This window comes from Elephas maximus, chromosome 4 (genome assembly GCF_024166365.1).
Source record: "Elephas maximus indicus isolate mEleMax1 chromosome 4, mEleMax1 primary haplotype, whole genome shotgun sequence".
NCBI classification, from domain to species: Eukaryota; Metazoa; Chordata; class Mammalia; order Proboscidea; family Elephantidae; genus Elephas; species Elephas maximus.
The window spans coordinates 22,267,567-22,281,904 of NC_064822.1; the positions used below are offsets into that span (position 1 = coordinate 22,267,567).

General features: G+C 38.2%; 1 protein-coding gene across 2 annotated transcripts in view; it reads left to right on the forward strand.

Moving 5' to 3' along the window:
• Positions 1-14,338, forward strand: part of ESYT2 (extended synaptotagmin 2) — a 193,802-nt gene that overhangs the window by 49,704 nt on the left and 129,760 nt on the right. For both annotated transcript variants that reach the window (XM_049881683.1, XM_049881684.1), the window contains exons 2-3: positions 6,744-6,785; positions 7,678-7,812. In XM_049881683.1, the coding sequence (XP_049737640.1) occupies positions 6,744-6,785; positions 7,678-7,812 (177 nt within the window). The remainder of the gene's footprint in view (positions 1-6,743; positions 6,786-7,677; positions 7,813-14,338) is intronic.

A 14,338-nucleotide genomic window follows, 5' to 3' on the forward strand; every position in this document is an offset into this window, starting at 1 on the left:
GATTCATTGTCCACCTTCCACATGCCTATGAGGCAATTGAAAACACGATGACTTGGTTCAGGCACACTTAGTCCTTAAAGTGACATCTTTGCTTTTTAACACTTTAAAGAGATCTTTTGCAGCAGATTTGCCCAATGCAATGTGTTGTTTGATTTCTTGACTGCTACTTCCATGGGTGTTGATTGTGAATCCAAATAAAATGAAATCCTTGACAATTTCAATCGTTTCTCTGTTTATCGTAATACTGCTTTTTGGTCCAGTTATAAGGATTTTTGTTTTCTTTACATTGAGGTGTAATTCATACTGAAGGCTGTGGTCTTTGATCTTCATCATTAAGTACTTCAAGTCCTCTTTACTTTCAGCAAGCAAGGTTGTGTCATCTACATAACACAGGTTGTTAAGGAGTCTTCCACTAATACTGATGCCCCATTCTTCTTCATCTAGTCCAGTTTCTCGGATTTGCTCAGCATACAGATTGAATGAGTATAATGAAAGGATACAACCATGACCCACATCTTCCTGGACTGTAAACCATACGGTATCCCCTTGTTCTGTTTGAATGACTGCCTCTTAATCTATGTACAGGTTTCTCATGAGCACAACTAAGTGTTCCGGAATTCCCATTCTCTGCAATGTTATCCATAATTTGTTACAATCCACACAGTTGAATACCTTTGCATAGTCAATAAAACACAGGTAAACATCTTTCTGATATTCTCTGCTTTCAGCCAGGATCCATCTGACATCTGCAGTGACATTCCTAGTTCTACGTCCTCTCTGAATCCAGCTTGAATTTCTGGCAGTTCCCTGTGGATGTACTGCTTCAACTGCTTTTGAGTGATCTTCAGCAAAATTTTACTTGAGTGGGATATTAATGGTAGTGTTCGATAATTTCTGCATTCGGTTGGATTACCTTTCTTTGGAATGGGTACAAATATGGATCTTTTCCAGTTATTTGGCCAGGTAGCTGTCTTCTAAATTTCTTGGCTGAGCACTTCCAGTGCTGCATCCATTTGTTGAAACATCTCAGTTGGTGTTGTATCAATTCCTGGAGCCTTGTTTTTCACCAATGCATTCTGTGCAGCTTGGGTCTTTTCCTTCAGCACCGTCGGTGCCTGATGATATGCTACCTTTTGAAATGGTTGAACGTCGACCAATTCTTTTGTTACAGTGACTCTCTGTATTCTTTCCACCTTCTTTTGATGCTTCCTGTGACATTTAATATTTTTCTCATAGAAGCCTTCAGTATTGCAATTTGAGGTTTGAATTTTTTTCTTCAGTTCTTTCAACTTGAGAAATGCCAAGCATGTTCTTCCCTTTTGGTTTTCTAACTCCAGGTCTTTGCACATGTCATTATAATATTTTGTCTTTTTGAGCCACCCTTTGAAATCTTCTGTTCAGCTCTTTTGCTTCATCATTTTTTCCATTTGCTTTAACTACTCTATGTGCAAGACCAAGTTTCTCACGTCATTTTAGTCTTTTCTTTCTTTCCTGTCTTTTTAATAACCTCTTGCTTTCTTCGTGTATGATGTCCTTGATGCCATTCCACAACTGATCTGGTTTTCATTCATTTGTGTTCAGTGTGTCAAAATGTACTCTTGAGATGGTCTCTAAATTCAGTTGGGGTATACTCAAGGTCGTAGTTGGGCTCTTGTGGACTTGTTCATAGTAATAGGTAAATTGATTCTTCTCACAGGTGGTAGTTTGGTTATTTACTGGGTTAAGGTATAAATGAATACACCCTGTCAGTTCATATTATTTGGGAGAAACAGAAGGATCTGAAAACAGGTAAAAGGAAGATTTAAGTGGCAGAGTTAACTCATTTTGCTATAGTTTTATCAACGAACATTTGACCTATGGGATATTTATAAAGAAGAATAGCAATTTAAGTTTTCTGGAATTGATATCATGGACCTCTTTTGTTGGTCATTCTCATCAACATCATACATTCTCTCAAAACTGTAAGTTGAGATGGTACTAAGGATTATCTAAAAAAAAATAGGGATAATTGTTGATAATTCCGATACGGCATTGAGATTTTACACTTCAGATAACATTTTGCATTGAAGTAGAGCCCAAAGAATTTAAAGTAATTTCAGTAATATTGTAAATGAACAGTCGAAAAATACTCACAAATATAGATTTCCATAGAAAAGTGAAGTACATGCAAAGATTCAGGAACGATATTCTTAGGCTTCCTGTTGATCATTGTCAGTTCTGAGCATCATCTCCTTAGAACATTCCTAAAGAAATGTTAATTCTTTTCTACAGATGTGCAGTGTGCTGGGTAAGATGGAGAAAGATTGAGCACACAAAGCAGTTGAGGAGCATTGACAGAGTGATTGTGTAACAAAAATAGAGTTATAAAGAGACTAGAAGAGCTAAGGTGCTGTGGGATTAAGGAGTGATTGGATTTAGATGTTGTCATATTTTGAAAGTTGTCTAGAACTGAGTTGAACTGATTCTTAAGGAAGAACTGACAGAGAGGAGGAAGTAGGATAAAAATAAGAGGTAAATAGAAAAGAATGCATTTCTATATAAAGGAGCCACAATTATTTTGGTTGAATTCAAGGAGCATTATAAAAAGGAGATTTGTGAGTTGTGAACCGGAGATAATGTGATTTGAGGTAGGTTTTTGAAGAATAGGCTGAGGAAGTTGAAGTATTTAATAAGCAAGTAGGGTTTTATGGTCTTGAGTAAGGTAAACTGAAATGAGATTACTGTGTTCTAGAGTAATTGTTCTGGTGGCTAAATTTAGTATAGTTGGGAAGCCAGGCAAAGAAGGCCCACTGAGGGAGGAAGGTGTAGAAAAGCATCACGAGAAATGGCAAGTGTATTAAAGCGTTTAAATAGAAGCATGCAGAGATGTTAACTAGGGCTCTGCTGTTTACTCTAAAATTGTAAAAGAAGAGACATATCTTAGTGAATAGTTCTGGTGCTCTATACTTACTTTCTCTTGCCACCTGTGGTTGCTTAGATTCAGAGAGAGGGGGAGGACAGGAGAGAGAATTTCACAATAAGTTGCTACCTTGGGGCCACTGTTTAATATCTGCTTTAAAAAAAAAAAAATTTTTTTTTTTAATGCTTAGCGTGTCAACCACCTATCACATTCCTGATCTGTCTTTTAGAGTGTTCAACTATTTTACTATATTATATCGTAAAGTAACAGCAGAATACAAATTACGGATGAATTACACATACTTAATTTTGCTACCAGTCTAGCTAGTTTTGCAGCCCCTCCAGCTTTCCCCACCCTATTCCACAAATTTCCTCCTGTTCTTCAGAGGAAGAGTTCAGCCTTTTATTGTACAACTCAGTTACAACTCAGGTCAAAGTAGGTCTCCCTCTGGTGGTAGAGGAGCCCTGGTGGCATAGTGGTTAAGAGCTCATCTGCTAACCAAAAGTTTGAATCCACCAGCCACTCCTTGAAAACCCTAGGGGGCAGTTCTGTTCTGTCCTATAGGGTCACTATGAGTTGGAATCGAATTGGTGGCAACGAGTTTGGTTTTTGGTTTATAGTGATAGAGGAGCCCTGGTGGTGCAGTGGTTAAGAGCTCAGCTACTAACAGAAAGGTCGGCAGTTCAAATCCACCAGCCACTCTGGAAACCTCATGGGGCAGTTCTACTCTGTTGTATATGGTCGCTATGAGTCGGACTCAACAACAATGGGTTTGGTTTGGTTTTATAGTAATAAACAAGTTCCTGGTTGATGTAAATGGTTAACACACTTGGCCGCTAAATGAAAGGCTAGAAGTCCAAGTCTACCCAGAGGCAACTTGGAAGAAAGTCCTGGTGACCTACTTTGGAAAAACCAGCCGTTGAAAACCCTGTGGAGCGTCGTTCGACTCTGCCACACCTGGGGTCACCATGAGTCAGACTGACTTGATGGCAACTGCTTTTGGTGTATAATGGTAGAAGTATGTCTTCTGGATTTAAGCAAACATCTCCAGCAATTCTCTTTTCCCGAATCACTGGCTTTTTTCTTATTGTTCCCAACTTCTAAGCCTTTTTGTTAATTCTGGAAGGTTACTATCCCTTTGGTTTTGTTCCAGAATAGATTCAAGCTAACTTAATTTAAAAACAACTTATTTCCATTCACTTGAACTCACCCTCATGGTTCAAGCAAATTCAGTACTTAATGTCCTGTAGTGTAAAAGAATAAGGCATGTGGGCAAAAGGGAACAGATAGTAATAACATCAGTTGCTGCTTCCTCTACTCTGATCTGTGGTCTCAAGGTGAAAAATAACCATTCTCACAGGGATCTTTCTTGGAATTGATACGGCTGTGATGGATGTGATGATAATGACCTCTTTTAGATCGGGACTGGCTGCTGTTGACATACCATTTTCAGTTTGTTTTTAGGGGTCAGGCATGAGAGGTTGAGTTGGTTCTCAAAGAATCATCTTCTTGGGACTCAGCAGTCTGATAATATTCTCAGTCCCAGCTCATCTCAGCCATTTTTGCAAAACTATCTTCTCTCTAATCTGTCTCCCCCAATGCTAGTTCATCCGGAGTGGTGATGGGGGGAGGGAGGGAGGAGGGCTTAACTTTCATCAGTGCAATTACTTTATGCTACTTAGGAACATAAGTTCTAGAAATCAGAGCATTTTCCTGACCATTTCTTAGTACTCACTACAAAATTGCCTATGATCCATTGTTCATTTTAAACCAAATATATGATTATCAGAACATTAGTGTGGCATTTACTTTTCTTCTTTTGAGAGACAAGGGAGCACATCATTTCTCAGAGGAAAACCTCTATATATGGCAAAAAGTAGCTTTAACTTCCTCTTCAGGGATGTTTTATTCTAGCTCCAACAGCAAAGAAACAATTCTTTTTTTCACCTTTTTTCTAAATAGGTTTTTTTCTACCTCTACAAATACACCTTCAATGTCCAGGTCCTGTCCATGGAAAACTGTAATTATAATACACATTTGGAAGAGTGTGAGAGAGAGCATGGAGAGGATCCAAGTATGGAAAAACCATCTGCAGGTCATTTTGGGCAATAAGTGGAAAGCAAAAGGGAAATGTCCTTTTTTTTTTTTTTTTTTTTGCTTTAAAAAAAAGACATTTATTCTCTCACAGTTTAGGAGGCTAGAAGTCCAAATTCAGAGTGCCAGCTCCATGGAAGGCTTTCTCTCTCTGAGTTGGTTTTGGGGAAAGTCCTCATCAATCTTCCCCTGGTCTAGGAACTTAGCGTGGGGACCTCTGGTCCAAAGGACACGCATTCCTCCTGGCTCTTCTTGCTTAGTGGTAATGAGGTCCCCTTGTCTCTCTGCTTGCTTCTCTCTTTTATATCTCAAAAAAGATTGACTCAAGATACAACCTAATCTTGTAGATTGAGTCCTACCTCATTAACATAACCATCTCTAATGCTGCCTCATTAACATAACCGTCTCTAATCATGCCTCATTAATATCATAGAGGCAGGGTTTACAACACATAGGAAAATCACATCAGGTGACAAAATGGTGGACAGTCGCACAATACTGGGAATCATGACCTAGCCAAGTTGACACACATTTTTTGGGGACACAATTCAGTCTGTAACAGCTCTCCATTTTTTTCCCTTTCTATTGTATTTTAGAGGAAGGTTTACAGAACAAACTAGCTTCTCATTAAGCAATTAGTACACATATTGTTTTGTGACACTGGTTGCCAACCCCCACAACATGTCAACACTCTGCCCTTCTCCACCTTTGGCTCCCTATTACCAACTTTCCTGTCCCCTCCTGCCTTCTAATCTTTGCCCCTGGGCTGATGTGCCCCTTTAAGTCTTATTTTGTTTTATGGGCTTGTCTAATCTTTGGATGAAGGGTGAACCTCAGGAGTGACTTCATTACTGAGCTAAAAGGGCATCCGGGGGGCATACTCTCGGAGTTTCTCCACTCTCTGTAAGACCAGTAAGTCTGGTCTTTTTTTGTGAGGTAGAACTTTGTTCTACATTTTTCTCCAGCTCTGTGCAGGATCCTCTATTGTGATCCCTGTCAGAGTAGTCAGTGGTCTAGTTGTACTGGACTCAGCCTGATGGAGACAGTGATAATTGTGGTCCATTAATCCTTTGAACTAATCTTTCCCTTGTGTCTTTAGTTTTCTTCATTCTCCCTTGCTCCTGAAGGGATGAGACCAGTGGAGTATCTTAGATGGCCACTCACAGGCTTTTAAGACTCCAGACAGTACTCATCAAAGTAGAATGTAGAGCATTTTCTTTATAAACTGTATTATGCCATTCTAGCTAGCTGTTTACCGAGACCATGGTTCCTACCACCCTCAGCCGAGTAATTTGGTCCCTCAGGGAATTTGGATGTGTCTATGGAGCTTCCATGACGAAAGGTCCGTTTTTGAAGGCTCTGAATCTAGATTTCTTGTACACAATGATTGTGATAGTAATGATGGAATGGAAAAATGCTTCCTTTAAAAAAGAGAGATCTCAATTTTTATACTCTTTAGACGTTTCAGGTATCCGTGACTGTTCCTTTGGACAGTGGGGATGTAGAAAAGGTTCTGGTGGCATTTGTTGGCGTTAGAATTTTTGGCCTCAGCGCATTCTTAAAAGATAAAGAGCTAGAGTGCCAGACATTTTAATGTCCCTCCTCAGACATCTATTTACCAAAGCTTTAGAGCAGATTGTTTTAAAGAAACATTGTGTAAGCATAAGAGGTACAAGTAGCCACTAACTTAACATTTTATTTAGAGTTGTCAGGAGTCAGTAAGTTACGTGTGTGTGTGTTTTTCTCTTAGGTTCATTTCCCCGACACTGAAAGAGCAGAATGGCTAAATAAGGTAAGATTAAACCAAAAAAAAAAAACCAGACCTGTTGCTTTCCAGTTGATAACGACTCATAGCATACCAAATACTACATCTCAATGGAAATTAAAGGATGAGAAAGCCATCTTTCCATATTTGGAAATTTGGATGTTGATAACATTTGAAATCATTTAGAATTTAGGGGGTTGGTTTCTTTTTCCCAAAGGACTCAGTCATAACTAATATATTACTTTCCTTTTCTAAAGAGTGAAAACTGCGTCTTTGACCTAAGAAACTTAATAATATATGTACTCATATTTATCTTTGATCTTGTATCTTCTTTTATAACTGGCCAGTGTTTGGATTTATTTTATAATAATCATAAGTGAAAATTTTGGAAACATTATTATGAAGAGGGAAATAACTCCCAAGAAATCTGGCAAAAGATTTTAGTCATTTATTTAAAAAAAAAGTTACATTTTTATATCAGTATACTTTTATCTCTATATTTTCTGCATCCTTAGAGCTATGTAATAAAAATTAATGTACATGATGATCATCTTAATACACTGGAAGTTAGTAAAGAAAATTCATTAATACTTATTAAGATTTATATAATTTAGGAAGATTTTCAGCAATAAGTTCAAACTACAAGGATTTTCTAATTTTTAGCAACCATTAAATGTGCTGATATGCTTAAACAGAATAACTAATTCCTGCAACATATTGGATAATCAGTACTTTATTATTGGAATAAGCTTTTCAAATGTATATCATGTTGTTTTTGCATAACAAGAATTCCCTCATCCCCTTTATTTTTCAAAACCAATTCCAATAAACTATGCAACCGTAATTTTTCATGATGACTTAAGTAAATTATGTGTTAAAACTTTCTTGTTTAACGTGATGTCTTCTTTCTGCTTTCCAGACTGTAAAACACATGTGGCCTTTTATTTGTCAATTTATAGAGAAGTTGTTTCGAGAAACAATAGAGCCAGCTGTGCGTGGAGCAAACACCCACCTTAGTACCTTCCGTTTCACAAAGGTTGACATGGGTCAGCAGGTCAGTTTCTTCTTAAGTGTCCTTACTTTTACACACAGTTGGATTGCTGTGAAAAATTTTAAAAATATTAAACAACTTAACATTATTTTCTATAGATTATCACTTAAAAAAGATTTGATTAGTGTGTCTTTGACTCCCTTCCAGGATCTGTCATCCAACTTGTGATGCCATTTCCTTCATCTCTGTCAGGAAGAGTCCTCATGTTGCCCTAATTCTTCTACTCTTTTTTTTTTTTTGGGCCAGTTTCAGCCTTCATTGGGTCATTTGTCCTAAATTCAACATGCCTGTCTATATTCCTCTGTCAAAGTTGCTTTCCTAGGAAAGGGACTTTACATATGAATTAACACTAAAGGTTAAGTAAATGAGCTTAATGTGTTTACCCCTCCCAAAATGTTTCAAAACAAAGCAAAACTAATGCCTCTGTACTTGGATTATAGACATCTGCGTTAATTATATAGGTGAAGCATAATTTGGGGGAAAGAGATTTTACTATTCAAATCATATTATATAAAAGGAAAGTTTCTGGTTCCTAATATTACTTCTAATGAAAGCATCAGTACATTTGAATTAGTTGATCATGGCAAGTTTTCTTTTTAAATTTTTTTAAGTCAGTGCTTAAAATAATTAGCAACAATTCAAGTTAACATTCTTTTATATGCCTAATAAAAATTCAGAATTTTATAGTTCTTTTAAATACATACACACACACTCCACATTTAATACACATACAACAAAAAAAGATTCAAATAATACACAAATATCACCATATAGGATGGTCTAGACAGTCTTTATATCAACCTATCAGAACTTTAATAAATGTGACCCTGGGAATGTAGAACCTAGTGGTTTTGTTGGTATTATTGTTTTTTCCTGTCATCCTGATCTTGGGCTGATCTGTGTCTGTGTCCTGAGTGCTTGTTCACATCCCACACCATCCAGGTTTTATGGTCACCTTCCATCAAAGCTGATTTTCTATGAGTAGAGAATCCTCTGTCGCTTTGGCAGTTATTCAAAATCCAGTGTCTCAAATGCAGGCTTATCAAATGTATTCATCTGTATTGTGCTGGCTATTTCTTTTCTTAGCTTCGAAGTCTCCAAATTTGTTAAATACCAGTGGTGTGGTCATCCTTTTATTCAACTGCCATTTACAGATTGTCTCTGCCAAAGTGCCTGAACAAGATGCCTATATAATATTTACTTTTAGTATTTATTTTTACCTCCTTTAACTTTAAAATGATAACAAGAGATGGGAGCAAAAACAATTAAAAGTTAAAATGCTATGTAAATACAAAGCAAGGGTCAGCAAACTTTTTATGTAAAGGACTAGAACTAAATATTTTTGGCTTTGGCAGCTACATAAAATCTCTCACATGTTCTCCTTTTCCTTGCCCCTTTTTGCTTTTACCTTTAAAAATGTAAAAAAACAATTTTAGTTCAAGGGTTTGTATGTCAACCTTAGTGAAACAGACCAAGGGCCAAATTTAGTCAGCAAGCCATAGTTTGCCACCCCATGCATCTGTCAGTTTGTTGTACTTTGAAGGCTTGTGTGTTGCTGTGATGCTGGGAGTTATGCAACCTGTATTCAGATACCAGCAGGGTCACCCATGGAGCACAGGTTTCAGCTAAGCTTCTAGACTAAGACAGGCTAGGAAGAAGGACTTGGCCATCTACTTCTGAAAAGAATTAGCCAGTGAAAACCTGAATAGCAGTGGAACATTGTCTGATACAGTGCCAGAAAATGAGCCTCTCAAGTTGGAAGACACTCAAAATACAACTGGGGAAGAGCTGCCTCTCAAAATAGAGTCGACCTTAATGATGTGGATGGAGCAAAGCTTTCGGGGCCTTCATTTGCTGATGTGCCACAACTCAAAAAGAGAAGAAACAGCTGCAAACATCCATTAATAATCGGAACCTGGAATGTATGAAGTATGAATCTAGGAAAATTGGTAATCGTCAAAAATGAAATGGAATGCATAAAGATCCATATCCTATGTATTAGTGAGCTGAAATGGACTGATATTGGCCATTTTGAATCAGACAATCATATGGTTTACTATGCCAGGAATGACAGTGTGAAGAGGAATGGTGTTGCATTCATCGTCAAAAAGAACATTTCAATATTTGTGCTGAAGTACGGTGCTGTCATTGATAGGATAATATCCATACACCTACAAGGAAGACTAATATTCAAATTTGTGCGCCAACCACCAAAGCCGAAGATGAAGAAATTAAATATTTTTACCAACTTCTGCAGTCTAAAATTGATCAAACATGTAATCAGGATGCACTGTGATACTTACTGATGATTGGAATGCGAAAGCTGGAAACAAAGAAGGATCGGTAGTTGGAAAATATGGCCTTGGTAATAGAAACGATGCCGGAGATCACCTGATTGAATTTTGCAAGACCAACAATTTCTTCATTGTAAATACCTTTTTTCTCCAACATAAACAGCAGCTATACACATGGACCTCCCCAGATGGAATACACAGGAATCAAATCGACTACATCCATGGAAAGAGATGATTGAAAAGCTCAGTATCATCAGTCAGATCAAGGCCAGGGGCCGACTGTGGATCAGACCATCAATTACTCATGTACAAGTTCAAAATGAAACTAAAGAAAATTAGAACAAGTCCACGAGAGCCAAAGTATGACCTTGAGTATATCCCACCTGAATTCAGAGACCATCTTGTTTTAGTCATCCAGTGCTGCCATAAGAGAAATACCACAAGTGGATGGCTTTAACAAAGAGAAATTTATTTTCTCATGGTAAAGTTGCTAAAAGTCCAAATTCAAGGCATCAGCTTCAGGGGAAGGCTTTCTCTTTCTGTTGGCTCTGGAAGAAGGTCCTTGTCCTCAACCTTTCCATGGTCGAGGAGCCTCTCAGGTGCAGGCGCCACGTGTCCAAAGGAAGCGCTGTGCTCCTGGTGCTGCTTTCTTGGTGGTATGAGGTTCCCAACTTTCTGCTTGCTTCCCTTTACTTTTATCTCTTGAGAGATAAAAGGTGGTGCAGGCCTCACCCCAGGGAAACTCCCATTACCTTGGATCAGGGAGGTGACCTGGGTAAGGGTGGTGTTACAATCTGACCTTAATCCTTTTGACCACAGGCAAAGATTGTAATTTATAACACATAGGAAAATTACAAAATGGAAGACAACCACACATGGCCTAACCAAGCCGATAAATTTTAGGGGGGACACAATTCAATTCATGACACATCTCAAGAATAGATTTGATGCATTGAACACTAATGACCGAAGACTAGACGAGTTGTGGAATGGCATCAAGGATAAAAAAAGTGAAAACTCATGGGAAGATAGAGAGAGAGGGAAGATGACAAAATTGGCATGAAACGAGAGACCGAAAGGGCTGACTCAATAGGGGGAGAGCAAGTGGGAGAAGGGAGTAAGATGTATGTAAACTTACATGTGACAGACTGATTGGATTTGTAAATGTTCACTTGAAGCTTAATAAAAGTTAATTAAAAAAAAAGTGAAAATTCACTTTTTTTTTCCACATGCATGAAAAAAGCAAGAGGTCATTAAAAAGAAAGGAGAGAAAGAAAAGACTTAAATGGATGTCAGAAGAGACTCTCAAACTTGCTCTTAAACGCTGAGTAGCTAAAAAAAAAGCTAAAGCAAAATATAAAAATGATGAAGTAAAAGAGCTGGACAGAAGATTTCAAAGGGCGACTCGTGAAGACCAAGTATTTTGATGACATTTGTAGAGACCTGGAGTTAGAACATGCTGAATGAACTGAAGAAACAAATTCAGGCCTCGAGTTGCAATGCTGAAGGATTCTATAGGAAAAATATTAAATAATGCAGGAAGCATCAAAAGAAGATGGAAGGAATACCCCGAGTCACTATAACAAAAAGAACTGGTCGATGTTCAACCATTTCAGGAGGTAACATATGATCAGGAACTGATGGTACCGAAGGAAGAAGTCCAAGCTGCCTTGAAGGCATTGGCGAAAAACAAGGCTCCAGGAATTGATGGAATATCAATTGAGATATTTCAGCAAATGGATGAAGTGCTGGAAGTGCTTATTCATCTATCCCAAGAAATTTGGAAGACAGCTACCTGGCCAACTGACTGGAAGAGACCCATATTTATGCCTCTTCCCAAGAAAGCTTATCCAACCGAATGCAGAATTTATCGAACAATATGATTAATATCACATGCAAGCAAAATTTTGCTGAAGATCATTCAAAATCTGCTGCACCAGTATATCCACAGGGAACTGCCAGAAATGCAAGCCAGATTTAGAAGAGGACATGAAACTAGGTATATCATTGCTGATGTCAGATGGATCCTGACTGAAAGCAGAGAATACCAGAAAGATGTTTACCTGTGTTTTATTGACTATGCTAAGGCATTCAACTGTGTGGATCATACCAAATTATGGATAGCATTTGGAGAATGGGAATTCCGGAACACTTAATTGTGCTCATGGGGAATCTGTACATCGATCAAGAGGCAGTAGTTTGAATAGAACAAGGGGGATACTGCATGTTTTAAAGTCAGGAAAGGTGTGCGTCAGGGTTATATCCTTTCACCATACCTATTCAAATCTGTATGTTGAGCAAATAATCCAAAAAACTGGACTAGATGAAGAAGAATGGGGTATCAGGATTGGAAGAAGACTCATTAACAGCCTGCATTATACAGATAACACAACCTTGCTTGCTGAAAGTGAAGAAGGCTTGAAACACTTCAGTGTGGATTACACCTCAACATAAAGAATGCAAAAATCCTCGCAACTGGGCCAGTAAGCAACATCATGATAAACGGAGAAGAGATTGAAGTTGTTAAGGATTTCATTTTAGTTGGATCCACAATCAACGCCCATGGAAGCAGCAGTCAAGAAGTCAAAAGATGCATTGCATTGGGCAAATCAGCTGCAAAAGATCTCTTTAAAGTGTTGAAAAACAAGAATGTTGCCTTGAGGACTAAGGTTCACCTGACTCAAGCCATGGTGTTTTCAGTCGCCTCAGATGCATTCAAAAGTTAGACAATGAATCAGGAAGCCCGAAGAAGAATTGACGCCTTTAAATTGTGGTGTTGAAGAAGAATATTGACTATACCATGGACTGCCAAAAGAACAGACAAATCTGTCTTGGAGGAAGTGCAACCAGAATGCTGTTTAGAAGCAAGGATGGCGAGACTGTGTCTCACATACTTTGGACATGTTGTCAGGAGGGATCAGTCCCTGGCAAAGGACATCATGCTTGGTAAAGTAGAGGGTCAGCGAAAAAGAGGACGACCCTCAATGAGAGGGATTGACAATAGTGGCTGCAACAATGGGTTCAAGCATAGGAATAATTGTGAGGATGGTGCAGGACCGGGCAGTGTTTCATTTTGTTGTGAGTAGGGTCGCTATGAGTCGGAACCGACTAATTGGCACCTAACAACAGCAGGAAACTCTGGTGGTCGGCAGTTCAAATCCGACAGGTGCTCCTTGGAAATCGTATGGGGTAGGCCTACGCTGTCCTATAGGATTGCTATGAGTCGGAATCGACTTGACGGCAACGGGTTTGGCTTTTTTTTTTTTTTAAATATAAAATAAGGAGCTGTGGCAGCACAGTGGTTAAAGCACTTGGTTGCTTATAGAAAGGCCCACTGTTCAAACCCACCGGCCACTCTGTGGGAGAAAGATGTGGCGATCTACTTCCCTAAAGATTACAGCCTTGGAGACCCTACGAGGCAGTTCTACTCTGTTCTACAGGGTTGCTATGAGTCAGAATCAACTCAATGACAGTGGGTTAATGTATGGTATTCTCATATTATGAAGATTTAAAATTCTACCTCTACCTGGATTTATCTTAGGAAGAATTTAATTTATGTTCATGCTCTATTACATGTGTTTTAAGTTTGATACCAACTAAACAAGAAGATTGTTACAGAATACTAAACATATTAAGAGTAATGCTGATTCAGTAAAAGTGGTTTTGGAATTTACTGTACTGGCATCTTTCAAATGGCCTGTAAAACGCAGATCCCTAATAATGGAAAGGAACAAGAACTACGTGGAAAGTGCATTGCTTATGACGTAGCGGACATATTCTACAAGGCAGTTAAATTCTGTTGTCTTTCAGATATTTGTCCTTCGATTAGATAATGTTTTATTCATTTACAATGGGATTGGCCTCCCTGTTTATGTTAAATTAAGATGTCATTTAAGTGAAGGAAAAGGAATATGTCACAGAGTGCAAACATCTGAAATAAAGGTACTAAGTTGTGTATGGCCCGTTTTCACTTATCAATACAATGATTTGATTATGTTTTTTAGTGATAGATGGTTGTGTACATGTCTTATTGGCAGAATTTTTTTCCCAGTTCCTGTTTTCCCTTCTGCTAGCTTTCTCTGTTGCAGCCTTTACAAATCTTAGCTAGTATTATAAGAAAAGCCCAGGAACCTGGGTAATAGGAAATGTATAAACTTTCAAATAAAAACCATATTAAATCTATAGCTAGTTGAGAGAGAAGATTTTATGACATCTAAACTTCTCAAAGTAAGCAG